General features: G+C 38.6%; 1 protein-coding gene across 4 annotated transcripts in view; it reads left to right on the forward strand.

Moving 5' to 3' along the window:
- The window catches only part of cdh23 (cadherin-related 23), a 124,739-nt gene that overhangs the window by 50,372 nt on the left and 58,296 nt on the right, over positions 1 to 16,071 (forward strand). For all 4 annotated transcript variants that reach the window (XM_088384578.1, XM_088384577.1, XM_088384579.1 and 1 more), the window contains exons 10-11: positions 11,398 to 11,510; positions 13,855 to 14,043. In XM_088384578.1, coding sequence (XP_088240704.1) covers positions 11,398 to 11,510; positions 13,855 to 14,043 — 302 coding nt within the window. The remainder of the gene's footprint in view (positions 1 to 11,397; positions 11,511 to 13,854; positions 14,044 to 16,071) is intronic.

The following is a 16,071-nucleotide window of genomic DNA, read 5'->3' on the forward strand; positions in this document are numbered from 1 at the left end:
GATTTATGTTAATTATTGTAGGGCTTAAAATATGGATTTTCTTTGCCTCATCCAATCAGAAATTATATCTGGGAATTTATGAACGCAAGAGGATTCCTCCTGCAATGATGCAGTTGTTTGTTATGATTGTGCGAAGATGGTGGAAGGGGAAGCACATGAAAGGGAGGAAAGGTCCACTACTCTGAGAAATAGGCCACCTTCTTTTTAGCAAAAATTCAAATGACAACTTAAATGTCATGCATTCCATATTTGGATTTTTTTCATATTCTTAAGTCCTGCTCTCTTTTTACCTCATTTTTGTATTAGATGGCCGATATTAATTATCTTTCCCATGTCTCATACTCTAACTTTTGTTTTTTTTGTTTGTTTTTTGTTTTTTCAACGAATAAGAACAAAACATTTGACACATTCCAGGCTTGGCAATGCAGAGCTCCATAAAGTTCTTTTCAGTTTGTCAAAACTAACCTCAACCTAAATTCAGCAGTAATTATGTCATGTTAGTCTTAATCTATAAGTAAAGAAGTTAAAGGTTGATAATTAGCTAGAGATTGAATTTTGTATCTCATCGTGTTGGGAGTCTGTTTCAGAGGTCATCAACATGGTGTCTGCGGACATGTTCTAAAAATATCTCATCAGTGGTGGGACGGTGTTATTTTCTATGAAGGTTTATGAAGTGTTAATTTAAAAGTGTAAACACTGGCAGAAATTTTTAGACATTAGATACGATGACATCCACCAGCTCAGCTCAGAATGTTCAGGAGATGTCTCCATTGAATGAGACTCATGAGCGTCGTCTCATCGCCCCTATTTATTTAAAAAATCAGAATTGGGCTTCGTGCCCAACAGTGTGAACGTAGCCTTAGGCTCACTTTTAGCTGATCCAAATTCTAGTCATGCATAATGATTTAGCAGAATGTAGTTTGTTTAATAAGATAGTTTTTCGTATTTGCTACAAGCGCTCACATTTTTTTTTAATACTGTACGTGATTGGATACATTTCTTTATGTACAGACAATGACATTTCTGATTGCTGGAAATGACATAAATTCAAAATTAATTATTAATCTCGTTAAATCTTTCTTGAAAAAAATCTTAAGACAACACACTGGTTTTTGCTATTATCTCTCTACACACGTTCTGAAATATATATTCATCCCAGTGGTCATAAAAAAAATAAGGACAGGCAAAATATGTTCTATGTATGTTTTACACAGGGCTATGGGTTATTTTAATGAAATCACACCACAAAAACTGACTGTCAATTTGAAATACTCAACGTTGGATAGACAATACACTTACTTTGAGGGTTGGACCATTTGTAACATTAGGCAGTAGGGATCATTTAACGGCACACTCCATAAAAAGAAATGACCCTATATGAGGCACTTTAATAGCTACTCTCATTTCTTTCTACTCATGTTAGCACCCTATGATATCAGATTTTTTTTTCTGCAGTACAAAGAATTCCACGTCACTCATTATCCACTTCAAACAGCCTCCAAGGACAACGGGGCAAGCAAGTAGACAGTTTTGCCTTGTTTGAATGACATCAATGACCCATGGGAATGAAAGACAATCCAAAGCACTGAAGGCCTTATCCTGACACCATGGCCACTTTCATATTCGCATATAGCCATATTCTGCATGTAATAATTAGGCTGTCCTTAAAATTAAACATAAAACATTGATTTTTAAAAGGGTATTTACAGTTTTCTTAAGAATCACTTTTTTGTCGTTAAAGCTGTCAGTATGATCTGACAGTATAGTGCATAACTGAAATGATTAAGAAACCACCGCTTCCGAGGAAAAACAACCAAGAAACACTTAAGAAGTTTTGTTGACGCGATGGTAGAATATGCAACTCCCAAAAAAAAAAAAAAAAAAGCTCATCCATTATGTGTACCGCTTGACCCCATAGGGTTAGCGTCAGCTGTCATTGGGCAGTAGGCGGGGACACCCTAAACTCGTCGCCAGTCAATGGTGGAAAATTGCCCATTCCTTATTTGCAAATAATCCGACATAAGGCTAACAAACAGAACCAGAAAGAAGGGACCTCCAACAACAGAGAAAATTCAGAATAGATATGGCATGAGCAACAATTTCCAACAAAACTTAGTTAATATAGCATTATAGTAACACTCGATCACAGATTTGTCACAGACAAACATTGATTCTTTGAAGTTGCAATCTTTTTTTATTGTTATCTTATCAACGCGTGGCCTGCAACCAAAATTATGATAAGATAAGAATTTCTAAAAAATTATGTAAAATCAAAAGAGTATAAAATCTTTTGACGGGACACGAGAAAAGCATTACCCTCTTGCAGAAGAATAAATTCTTTCTTTAGTGCTCAGTAAAATTCTCAGTGACTTATATTACAGTAAGTTACAACATGAGACCTTGCTGTCTGCCAGGATAAGAGTTAATCTATTGTGTAAAGTTTGTGTAGCCTCACCACTGTGTTGTAATGATAGCATAAGAACAAGCAGCAAAAAAAATCTGCCGACCGCCCCCATAAATGAAAGGACATCCCCGAAGCCTTTTATATCACCCTCTTGTTCATCTTTGTGTGTCTCCATCTCTTTTGTCACAACTAATCCCATCTTAAGTCTTTTTCCATCCTTTACATTTGGACAATCCTTCTTTCGGATTGCATCTGTTCTGTTTGAGGAATGGTAGCAAATACTCACCTCAAGGGGTTTTGTCTTAAAATTATCCAGGCAGAGTAATTGTTCAAATAGATGCAGCATGATAGCTTTCATTTTCATGTCATTACACCAAAAGTCAGGGGTGGTGAAAAAAATCACTCTGTACATACATGACTAATGTTTGCTCCATGTACAGCGCCTTGTATGTAGTGGTGGTTGTTTTAAAGTGCTCTATAAATAAAGTTGAGTTTTATTTAGTTATTAGCTAATATATCTATCTAATTAGTGAAATACAGTGATCCCTCGCTACTTCGCGTTTCGGTCATCACAGCTTTACGACATCGCAGATTTTTTTTCCAAATTAAAAAATCATTTAAAAGTCAAAATAAAACTTCTGAAAACGTGTCTAACCTTTAGGACAATGTAGTATTGCTCCAAATGTTCGTTTACATTTCTTTAGAAGTCAGCTTTCGCGTGTTAGCACGATCACGAATTAGCATCTTTCCGCGAACTTATTAGCCTGACCAGTACTTCTTGTTGGTGACCGTACTTTGCGGATTTCACTTATCGTTTTTGCTGGTTTTTGGAACCAATTATCCGCGATAAATGAGGGATTACTGTATATCTATCTATGAAATACATCATGAGTTACTTCAACCCTATTGCATCATGGTTGCTACTGTCCCTTGGTTCTTATTCCTCCATGTTGCCGCTGTTGACAAAAGTAGTATTTATACTTCCCACTACTACGGTAATTGAATTGAATATCCATTCTTGTTCTGAAGCAACCTTAAGACACCTGGAAAATATTTTTTACCAAATACCTTGACAGGATAAAGATCATACCTAAGTTCAGCTCACAACTAATAGTAAAGATACATTGTTATAACATAGGAATCCATTATTTAAAATTGTTCCTCAGCTGCGATAAACTCTCGGAAACACAATTATATTCCCCCGAACTTCTTCTTCGGAAGTATCTTTATCCGTCTGCCCTGTTACACCCCGATGCTTTGACTCCATTCTGCGATGACCGAGGCTTATATCAGCAGACAAGTTGTAATATGGACAAGGCTAATACCTGTTATTCTGGAGGGAGCTCTTTTTGTGACTGCTGTGATGCTGCGATTTCTCTGCTTTTCAATTAGACGCTCTGAGGCTCTCCACAGCTTGTTGCTTTGTAATCTCTCAGACAAGAAGTCTACGGGACACTGATCACCACACAATCCTAAGCCTAGTTGAGTTTCGAGTGGAGTGGGGTACTCATCATTGAGGTGCAGACCTCATTGGCATGAGTCCTTTTTTTTCCCCCTGCTTTAATGAGTCGTAGGAATTATAGCAATGTTCATTCACAACATCAAGTATACCTGCAAACATCTGATCAATTTTGTAATAGGATCCAATACATGAGCAGCATCAAAAAGTCCACCATTTCAAACAAAATAATGGTTTGTTTTGATTGACACTGACAGAAAGGTAGAGTATTGAATTCACAATTTGTTCGATACTGTGGTTGCAGTTTGCAGTAGTGGAGTGCACCGTATCAAGCTCAGCTTTTTAAATAGTATCATCGGAAATGCAAAACAAATTAGCATCATTTTATGAGAAAACCCCTCCAGTTGATTCAGTAAGACTAATTTCAGTCATTTTTGATCATGTGTAAGTTATTAATATACTATTCATCATTTAATAGATTTATTACTCGAGTCAATATAAACTGTATATCGTCATTGTTGGGCAGAAAACAATTTTTTTTTTTTTTTTTTTCGTTTTCCACAAATCATGTTATTAGTCAATTCCCACGTGGATCTGGTGTTTGTACAAGTGATTGACCGTTGCTATCTTGATGGTAAGATTATTACGGGATCCTCCACATATACGGAGCTGCGGAGGATCCCGTAATAATCTTACCAGGAATGCATAAAGGTGTAACAGAGAAGGCTGAGAAAGAGTGTCTGACTCCAAGGGGGTTACTTTGATGTGGAAAACTTTTTAATTTTTACAATACGTATTTGGTGAGTGACACCAGTGCTAGCATTTTTTTGGACAATCAATGTATGATGCAGACAGAATAAATCAATACACTGTACATTATTTTCTTTGTAAAATCAACTTTAAAATTAGAACACCTTGGAAGAGAACCAGTGTCATGGAATACAGTTTGTTCAACTTTGGTGATTCCACTGTAATTAATTAAACACAGGACTGAACACAGTACTTTGTAATGCTGACAGTAAAAGTGCATACAACCAAATACATCAATGACAGTATCCAGAAAATAATTGCCAAAAGTCATTAAAGGATTTCCAAGACAGAGGTAAAACTTTAGTCACTAGCTTAATCTAAACTAGCATTTGTTTATTCCAGGTTAGCATCAAATTGCTAGAAACTCATCTCAATTCGGATACAAATTCCATTGATGGTTTGCAAGTACGCTGTGGCACTGCATACAAGTCATAAGACTAACATGCAGATGAACGTGTTTGTACTGGGTATTAAGAATTTGATGTTGGCGTGGTTTGAAAAACAATAGCCCAAACCTTATTATCAGTTTGATTTGCCTGCAGGTGTTATCCTTAAAAGTGACACTAATGTGTGTACATTTCGCAAAGCATACAAAATCTGTGCCTCAAGACACAGAGCTTTGGCTGCATGCCATATCGCATTACTAAAACGTCCCAGCTCCCCCGTGGTGTTGTCGGAAACGAGAGAAAACAGTTGTCACTGGATTAGTCATGGTGATTACACTTGTTTGGCTTTCCTCAAATGTTGATTTGTATTGAAAAAGTTATTGTCATGCACTTGTCACGTGATTGAAACTGTGATCATATTTGAATGTTTTTTTTTTTTAAACAACACACACCTGTTTTGGGGTTTTAGTATTGCTATTTTCTATTCCTATTTTGTTCCCTCTCCCGATTTTTTCTTACAAAGTAGGGCAGGAATAATTACAATTAGGAATCTGCTCTACGCCATCTCTTGCTCAGAATTAAAATATCCTTATAAATAAATCACAAAGAATTTGCTCCCAATTTGTAATACTTTGGTAATGCTTAGATTATTCAGAGCAATGATGAGGAAATGCTACAAAAGTTAAGCACAGTATGATTGTATCGTTTATTTTCCATGACATGACAGCCCCTGCCATTGTGCAAGCAATAAGTAAGCATGAACAAACATCAGAAATATTGACCCTCCTCACATTTTAAAGTTGTGTTTTTAAACCACTCCTTTTTTATTGAGGACAAATCTATTTAATTATTCATTTGTGATTTTTTGTTCAATGCAAAAACAGCAGATTGATCCTTCAAATAGTCGAAATGCTTTTTACATTAGTTTTGAACATGTCTCACAGAAGTGAAATATGTTCATGTCATGCTGTGGTCTATTTGATTGAGAACACATTTAAATACACACAAGAAATACAAAATTACAGCCTGAAAATATGAATGCCAAATTCCAAAAGAAATGTCTTCTGCTGGTGTGCTGCAGTTCTTCCAACCCCCCCCCGGGTGTCAAATCATAGTGTTCAGCCAGATCACTGGAGAACATTCTCTATCAGCAATTAGAATATGATTATATTTTCTTTCTTGGTGGTCCCTGGGAATAACTGCGTGCGATTTCAGCCTGCCTCTTTCAACAAATTCAACCGAGTGGAGCCAATGTTAAAGTCACAAAACTTCATTTTATGCATACGTGTTTACAGAATGTTTTGGCTTATTATATGACACATTTACCGTATTTTCCGCACTATAAGGCGCACCGGATTATAAGGCACACCTTCAATGAATGGCCCATTTTAAAACTTTGTCCATATATAAGGCGCACCGGATTATAAGGCACATAGAATAAATAACTCAACATTGCTCAAACGTTAATGCAATCACAATACAGTAACACTCGAAATAGTGAAAACAATAACAATGTATCAATAACTCAACTTTGCTCGAACGTTAATATCACACAACGCACAAAATAAACACGTAAAGCTTATTTGAATAAATTAGTCCTCATCCACGAATCCATATTGGTCCTTATATAAGGTGCACCGTATTACAAGGCGCACTGTCGGTTTTTGAGAAAATTGGAAGTTTTTAGGTGCGCCTTATTGTGCGGAAAATACGGTAAGTGTAGGTGTCATGTCTACAGACGTATAGGTGCTTATACCGACGACCTGCATAAGGAAGGGTTGTTGTAGATTCGTATTCCAGTCAGGTCAATGAAGCTGACAAACCAATTTCCAATTTAGCGGCACAATGCCCACACTGAGAGTCTTCAATTCTATCATCAAACACACACACACACACACACACAGGGACACCAATCATGATCAACATAGGTCTCAAATAGAATAGAGCTTCTTGTCTCGATTGTTACCATAAAATTAAGAAAAATTTAATATCCTGACCAAGATCAACTATCGCATAACAGTGGCAGCCTTTCTGCCGTGTCAGACCTGGGGAGCGGTAAGTCTGGGTTTCCCCACCAAAGTTGCCGCCCCCACGACCCAACGCCAGATAAGTGGAAGAAAATGAATGCAGCTATTGATAATTTATGTGGCTTGCAATCTGTCTTATTATCCACTTGAGAAATATCTTGCTTATCTGGATGACTGGATTTTTCTATTCCAATCCATCCATATTGCACTGTAAATCCACACAACTTTTGTGACTACAGGTGTTGCTATGGGAACGATCTTGGCAAGAAAAGTTCTTAAAACAGATGTCACTCTAGTGGGCTGAGGAGCCTGGACATTAAATGGCATACGGACCTTGTGAATACAGCCTGTTCACTTTGGCTGCCTACTGCCCCAGGCAGTTTCACTTGCATGAATATCTTTTCTACCCTTTGTGAGAGGGTGCAGAATTCTGGTCGAAATATTACCACAGTGTTGGCCCATACACATACGTACATGCCATGTGTATTTATTGCCAGTCATTGTTTGAAGCAGCTCTTGTGCATTCTTGCCGAAGGCAAGGTAAATACTGATGATGCACATGGATACTAAACTGTAGAGCAGATTAGTACACGTTTGTGCTACCGACCTTGTATGAATATGAAGCATTTCGGATTTTGCAGGGTCAAAAAGAGAGAATGTGGTCGAAGTGTCCTGTTCAATTTGTCTACTGGTCAGTGCACTCTGACAGGGTTGGATATTTTATTGCAAGAGCAGCCATGAGTCAGTCTTTATCATTTTACCTCTTAGAGCTGATCACTCCTCTCTTTCCACAAAATTTGAAAATGTCACGGTTATGTTTTCAGGTTCATCACAACTGATGCCAGCTTGTTACGCCAAACATGAAAATGTAGGGAAAAGTTTTAGACAAGCTGTTACTGCTTTTTAGTACTTTACATACATATACTGTGGAACTGAAGTGATTTATTTGATAAAGTACATGGGACTCATTCCATTCCATGTATTAATTGCTTTTTTTGAATTTTATTATTTCAACCTCGATTGTAATTACAATGGAGTAGAATAGACTTACGTCATTGTTGCAGAAATAAAAAATAGCAGCTTATTTTAGAAAGAGTATAAGCTTGCCAAGCTATACTATAACAGATAATGAAATAGGAAATAAGTTCAGAGTTTATCATCGTAATTATGGCAACATTTAGTACATATGTACAGTATTGTCACAGTTTATACTCGAGATGTATACAATTTGAGTGTCTATAACTTACATGTCCAGTGCAAATGAACATAAACTGACAGAACAAAAAAAAAAAGTGCAGAAGCATTACGACAATAAAATACTGTACTTGCAAATAAACATCATATTCAAACAGACCTTTCTCTTCTCCCTTTCTCCACATAATTTAGCTTGACATAATACTGTGTCACATTTATATCATTGCCCCTCCCTCAGTACACCTTTTGGCCTCAATTGAGGTTAATTACCTCAGGGCTCAAATGGAGCTATCTTCTTCTGTCCCCACACTTGCCCTGTGCTCTTTCTTCTGAAGCTTCCCTCCCCTCAATTTCAGATTTACAGGGCAATAATAGAGCAGCGAATGGGGAGTGAGCAACACAGACACGGGTTAATCTGTTGATCCTAGCTGTTGTGCACTTTGGACTTAGCATCTGGGCGTACTGTATTTCTTCTCTACAAACTATCTGAAGAGAATGATTTCTAATCCACCAGAGTACAGATCAGGTTCATTATAAGAATGCACATGAAAAAAAGAGCAAAGTATGAAGCAATTTTTAGTAAGAATGCATGGCTGAAAGGCAGAGAAATATTGACAGAGCAACTGAATTTGTAATCATATGAGTAGCATTATTTTCTTATTCAAGTCTGGAGACTGACTAATAAAGGGGCGTAATTTTGGAATTGCTCTGAAATGGCCCTGAAATAGTTAATTCTGTCCTTCTGAAAAGATAATTTGGGGACAGTTTCTGAGCTCTGTGGACAAGTGTGGTGAATGTCATAATTTTTCATTCATAAATATGACAATGACGAGCATCAAACCGTTTGAATCATTGGAGAAAGCAATTCATCGAACATATTATTTATGCGCAAGCACATGCGCTTCATTGTATTTGTAGACCAGACATGACACTTTTTTGTTAAAATAAAAATATACTTATTTCATTTTTATTATTCTGACCACAGCTGCCAAGCAACTAACCTGACATTTGAAATTAAATATTAATGATAGCTTTGCAGGTGCATTGGATACATCAAAACTGAAGGCGTTTCAGAAAACATACACACAACTCTATTGAAAAGCAAAGACAGCAATGATAAAAAAAAAAAACCATCATTTCAGTACAGAAAACCAAAATATGCAACTTTTTATTTGAATGTGAACCAAACTAAAGTAATTCCATTGTTTGTCCATACATTCACAAAGCAGTGAGTGCTGTGTTCAATAATCCATATCCCTGTGGGTGAGGGGATGGACAGCTGAAGTCTACATGACCTCAAATGACCTTTCAGTCAAAAGATTGACACATAGACTTCAAGATTTCAAGATTATAGATTTCAGTCATCCTACCTTGCATGTAATTTGACTGTCGTGATGTGATGTCAGGAGGAAGCATACTTCTCATGTTTTGGTTACCTAGCAAAAAAAAAAAAGAAAAAATAGAAACAGATCTCTGTATATGGAGTAGAGTTCTGTCCCATGGCCAACTATGCCCGCTTTAATTCTTTACAGCTCTCGCATTAGATTCTGTTTGATTGTGATGGTGCACTTTTGTTGTTTACAGTGTTTAAAGCACAGTGTGATTTAATTTGATTGATGAAAATCTAATCTGCAACAGGTTCTGTGTGCGTGTGTGTGTGTGCGTGTGTGTGTGTGCGCGCGTGCGTGCGTGTGTGTGCGTGTGTGTGTGTGTGTGTGTGTGTGTGTGTGTGTGTGTGTGTGTGTGTGTGTGTGTGCGTGTGTGTGCGTGTGTGTGCGTGTGTGTGCGTGTGTGTGTGTGTGCGTGCGTGTGTGTGTGTGTGCGTGTGTGTGCGTGTGTGTGTGTGTGTGTGTGTGTGTGTGTGTGTGTGTGTGTGTGTGTGTGTGTGTGTGTGTGTGTGTGTGTGTGTGTGTGTGTGTGTGTGTGTGTGTGTGTGTGTGTGTGTGTGTGTTTGCGTGTGTGCTATCCTCTATTGAGCAGCAGAGAATACAAAAAAGTTATAAACGCTAAGTTTGAGTGACTACCAAAACTTTGGTACCCGACTGCATGTACAATAAATGCCGATATTAAAAATAGTATGGATTTTTTTTTGTACTATTTTGCAATGCACTGCGTCAAATACTTTTGATTGTAATTTTCTTTGTAAAAAATGCATAGCAGTGCTGATGCAGTTCAACCCATCAAGTTGTTGTTCTGCACTCAAGACCGTGCATACTGAGTTTATCGTACATGAGCCACGTTTTCATAAGCAAGTGAATAGTTTTTGCTGAGCATGTTTGCAGAGTCTTCTGTTTTGTATCCACAATGTAGCGGAGAGATAGAAGAGTTTGTGTGCTGTCAGCTGGTCAGGACAGAATATATTGACATAGGACGTAAGTGAATTACTTCCAGTTGGACTTGACTTGACTTTCAGGGTTATTTCATTCAGCTCTGTCCGTGCTATTGTTTGCCTTCTTATTGAGAAGATCTTTTCGATAACATTCACATGTATGGCTTGTGTCCATCTACAGATTGCATAGGGGCCTCCCTAGCTCTCCGACAAATACACACTGGGCCTCTCAAAATGGATTACAATAAAAGCAAGAGAGCTGTGAATGTTTCTAAATAATACTTTATAGTATGGTGTAGTGTGTGTGTGTGTGTGTGTGCCTGCGTGCGTGCGTGCGTGTTGTCATTTCTCGAGTAATACCCCTGGAATCTAATTAACTGTTTCATGTATCTATCAATCCTTTTTTTACATTTATGTGTGCATGTTATTATACAGCATTAAGCATGACACGTTCCTCATATATAAAGTAAAGCTGGCAAAGAAAGTGCAGCAGGCAAGGGGCTCGGACTGTGAGGGATGAAACAAGCGGATGCAGTGTGAACAGGTTAGAAGTGGTGGGTCAGCCTAAGGTGGAGTGAAGAAAGGAAGAGCAGCAGAAGATACATCCATATTGCATGAAAGAGAAATCCACATTGCTAGTCCACCACCTTCCCCTTGCAGGGGCTTCTGTGCTGCATCCCAGGGGTTCTGTTGAATTAAGCACAACGACAGTCTCGTTTGGCTCTCTGACGTTCTTATCGGTTTTTTTCTCGCTCACTCTCCATCCATCCTTCTGTACTTCCAACTAGGGAACACCAACAGTGTTTTTTCCCTGGACTACATAAGTGGTGCGCTGACAGTGAACGGCCAGCTGGACAGAGAAAACCCACTCTACTCAGCAGGATTCACTCTTACTGTCAAGGTGAGTTGAGAAACGGGGGCGGAAGGGTTGGAGTTGATGCATTCAACATATTTATGGATTATTGGACACCACCCGTTTACTCAACTATGGGTTCAGTATATTGTTCAAGGATACTTGTACATGGTCTCAATGGCTGGGCAATCAAACCTAGTACCGTATTTTCCGCACTATAAGGCGCACCTAAAAACCTCAAATTTTGTCCAAAGTCGACAGTGCGCTTTATAATCAGGTGCGATTTATATATGGACCAATATTGAGACACTACAGCAGGCGTGTCCAAAGTCCGGCCCGCGGGCCAAATGTATATATCTTATATATGGACAAAGTTTTAAAATGGGCCATTCATTGAAGGTGCGCCTTATAATCCGGTGCGCCTTATATATGGACAAAGTTTTAAAATGGGCCATTCATTGAAGGTGCGCCTTATAATCCGGTGCACCTTATAGTGCGGAAAATACGGTACCTCTGGGTTGGAAGAGCAGCACTCTACCACTGACCCCCCCCCACACACACACACACACACACATACACACACACACTTATTCATGTGCAAAAGTCTATTTTTTACACAAATGAATACAAAACCAACATGCACAAAATTGGGTCACAGTTTCATAGAACAACCAAATACATTTTGGTAATTATCTGAATAATGGTGCATTATTATTATTAGCGTTATTATTTTATCATGTGAGTCATTGGAACCACGAAACCCAGAGAATAATTTTGGCCCCTACCAGAAACCCAAATACAATCATTTGTTTTTGCTTATATTAATACAGCCCAAGTGGAGGTCTACGCTCGACTTAGTGTTATTGTCAAATATGATCCTTGTGACATTGCTAAAACAAGGCACCTTTGCACAGTACTGCCTTTTTCATTGTGATTTAGAAATTCACTTTCAAGTTCAAGAGTTCATCTAACACGGGTAGACTGATAGATAATGTGCTCTTGCACAATTCTCATCCTGATAATGTGCTAAGGCATTTGTGGTTTGATCCTTTGATAATGTCCCTTTTGCAGTTTGGTGAGCAGCAAACAGCCTGCAGTCTGTCCAGAGAGGGTTTGTGGAACTGAGTAGCATAAGATAAAGGAATAGAATTTAGTACCCATGCTCATGTGAAGGGCTACTCCCTCTCTTTTCTTCTTTGTCCTCCTCTTTTGAAGTAGATGCTGTCTCTCAATTCCTCTGTCCCTGCCCTGAGCCTAAAGTGTATCACGCTTGCCTTGCACACCCTCTATCTTCTCAACTTTCAACCTCTGCTTTCTGCCCCCCTCTCCAGTAATTTCTTTTCAGCCAGCATTGTGCACAATGTGCTTTGCAGTGTGCAAGAGGATGCGTGAAATGGATGTCGAATAGCCGCTGAAAGTAGAAAGATACACAATCACAGAGCTTTTGTGACTGCAATGTTGAAGAGTAAAGTTCGATGTTATGTTGAGTCAAATCATTTGCACTTGAGTTGCACGGTAATGGTGCTTACTATATGATTCCCTAAAATTCACCTATTTGCACATTCAGTAGCTGTTCATGTTCATACAAAACGTGACTGTGTTTTGGAATAGAAGACCTCTAGTCTCTCTCACGCTTTCTGGTCTAATGCAAAAAGTGATACTTGCAAACATATTCCAATCTTAGTTCGTCTTTTTAATTGAAATCAATAATTTTAAAGAAGAAAAAATGAATAAGTGAAAATGATGTCACCCCAAAATGTATTTATAAGATATAGATTTTTTTTTTCCTCCCACCTGCACTTTCTCTCTGCTGATGCTTCCTTGGTGATGCTGGTATTGATTTTTTTGCAAGGCAGAGTAATATGACTAATTTTTCAACTTCAGACTAGATAATGCTGAGATTATGAAGGTAAAGTGACTGGGATGATTGAGGCTGGATTTTCTTTATTTTCTGGACACAAGCAGTATGCTCTCCTGCTTGTAGCGCTCCTCTATCAACTATCAGACCATAGAAAGCCCAAGCCCATTTCTAGCTTTCTCCGCCGCCCCTCCCCTTTTTTTTCTCTTTGCAGAAGCTTCAATACTCAGACAGCCAGAGAGAGAAATTGTGTAATTAGGTCTTCTCAATTGAACTATTTTCTCTTAAATCTCATTGTGTCTGTGTGTGTATTGGTCTACACGTGAAGGTCCTCCTTTGGCCTCACTTTGAGCCCCTTGATTCATCTTGTGCTCTTTTTGATTCGATAAATGAAAAGCTGTAAATGCCTGTCTAGATTGTGTGCTGACAGCTCCGTCAGAAATTACATTTAATGTGACGTATTGTGTCTTTTGTCTTCGTCTCGTCATACGTCTCCTCCACACAATGGTCGCTTCCTTTCTGGTTCCCCTTAAGGCCACCGAGTTGAAAGAAGATCGCAGCCCGTCAGACGCTACGGTCAGGACCACCTTCACCATCCTGCTGATCGACAAGAATGACAATGCCCCAAAGTTCAACAGTTCTGAGTACCGTGTCCGCATCACTGAGCTTGCCCAGGTGGGCTTTGCGCTGCCCCTTTTCATTCAAGCCGAGGACAAGGATGAGGTGGGTGGATGGTTGCCACTGCTAAGCATAATGTTGACTTGATAATGTTCTCCGTCAACAGTAATTGTTAAGACATTTTTAAACAGCAGATGTAATGTTCCTGCCACTTACCATTAGCCTTATCTATTTTCCAGACAGTCACAACACATGCACACACTATAAGCTTTCTTCTTTCACTCTATCTGTCTCATTCTAAAATTCTGCGCACATGCTTGTGCACACAGCCGACACCTGCACATTGGACTTTGCTACAATTTAATTTGCTCTGGAAGAGATGGGACAGAGCATCAAATTATACCTAACGAGGAAAATCAATCACACGGGGTGCAGATAAGCAGAAAGCTAGTCAACTCTGATTGATTTAGGCATAGAAGAAGTCAGGGTGGAATTTGTCAGATAACTGCAAGTCAAGTGGCTGGTGAGGGAAGCAAGAGAAGAGAAGAGAGGTCGTAGAAATACGTAAACTAACGGGGACCCTGAGTGTGTTTAATATCTTGCTCAATTGATTGTGCACATGCATCGTGCTGCATAAGAATAGTTTGAATGTTTTAGCAAGAAAATAGTAATAATAATAATAATGATAATAAATAAAATAATATGAATTCTTGCAATTACGTTACCACATTTCCCAGAATGGTTGCTTAAAATAGTATGGGATTTTTAAATTTTTCATTTTCTTGCAATTACGTTGCCACATTTCCCAGAATGGTTGTTTAAAATAGTAAGGGATTTTTAAATTTTTCATTTACTTTTTTATTTAATTTTTTTTTTTTTTTTCAATTTCATTAAGTATTCAGAGGGGGTGTGTGAATTTGTAATATTTATAGTTTTTTTTAAAGGCTTCATTTTAGTTTAGTTCTCATAAGATTTAGTATCAGTTTAGTTATTTGCTGTATTTCTATCACAGCACGTATTGTGAAGTAAAAACTTGACAAAATGCATGATAATCTTTAAAAAAAAAAACACAATTTCTATAGTTACATGCATCACAACGCTTACGTCTTGAGAAAATTAGTAGAAGTATTCCACTGCTCCAAGCCACTTGCTTTTACTGTATCTGTGAGTCATAGTCAAATTAGACAGACAGACAGAAAGACAGACAGACGGATTAAAATCAACCCCAGAAGCGTTTGTCCTTGCAATAATAGTTGTAACGTTGATAGCAGACATGCCAGAGGTTGATGCATTCGTTTCAGCTGCACGTGCATGTTATAGAGGTAATTTGCTTTTGTTTTGATTTGCTGTTGTGATCTGGTAAAACCCACATGTCAGTAATGATGTGCACACTCATTCACACTCGGCTACACCTGAACAGGAATCTTACATTCCTGCAGTCCAGGAAATTATGGGCAGATGTTTTATTTTTGAGACTATGACACAAGCGGTAGTTACCTCTCTCTCCCACTCTCTGTCTGGCTGTTAGTTCTTTCATCCGTTCTTCCGCGTGGCTGGCATTTATAAAAACTTTTTTTTTTTTTCTACGGGAACCTGTCAACAAACTTTGTGGATGTCACTCCTGACAGGGTACTTTTATCAGGGGCTTCTAAAGGCTGAAGTAAATGGACGAGCAATTATATTTATGGGCAGTTTGAGGTGACATCCCTGCATATCGGATGGTCTTTTAAATAGGAGCCATCAGCCACAATGGTTCTCACACAGATAAAAACAAAAACAAGGGGGCTATTTGAGCTGCCAGCAAAATACCAATCGACCAGCGCACTCATCTTCCTCTGTCTGCCACAGTGGTGCTGTGACCGGCTGCCCTGCAGCTTTCAAGAGGATGGGGGGGCTCCAGAGATGGTTTCTTGGCAGCCACGGACTTCTCATGGTCGTGGTGTCATTTTGACCCCACCTTGATTTATATTCATGCTTTTGTACTTGAGGGATTATCTGTGTTTGAAAGACAGACTAAGACACGAGCTGCTCCTTTTTTTTTTTTTGTAGAGGTTATTTGGAATTTCATGTCGGATCAAAAAGTGTTTCCGCGGCATAGTCGATAATTGTAAAGTTCCGACTCTAGTGCCCCCT

The sequence above is a fragment of the Syngnathus floridae genome, chromosome 9, assembly GCF_059516105.1.
Source record: "Syngnathus floridae isolate MCC-2025c chromosome 9, RoL_Sflo_1.0, whole genome shotgun sequence".
NCBI classification, from domain to species: domain Eukaryota; kingdom Metazoa; phylum Chordata; class Actinopteri; order Syngnathiformes; family Syngnathidae; genus Syngnathus; species Syngnathus floridae.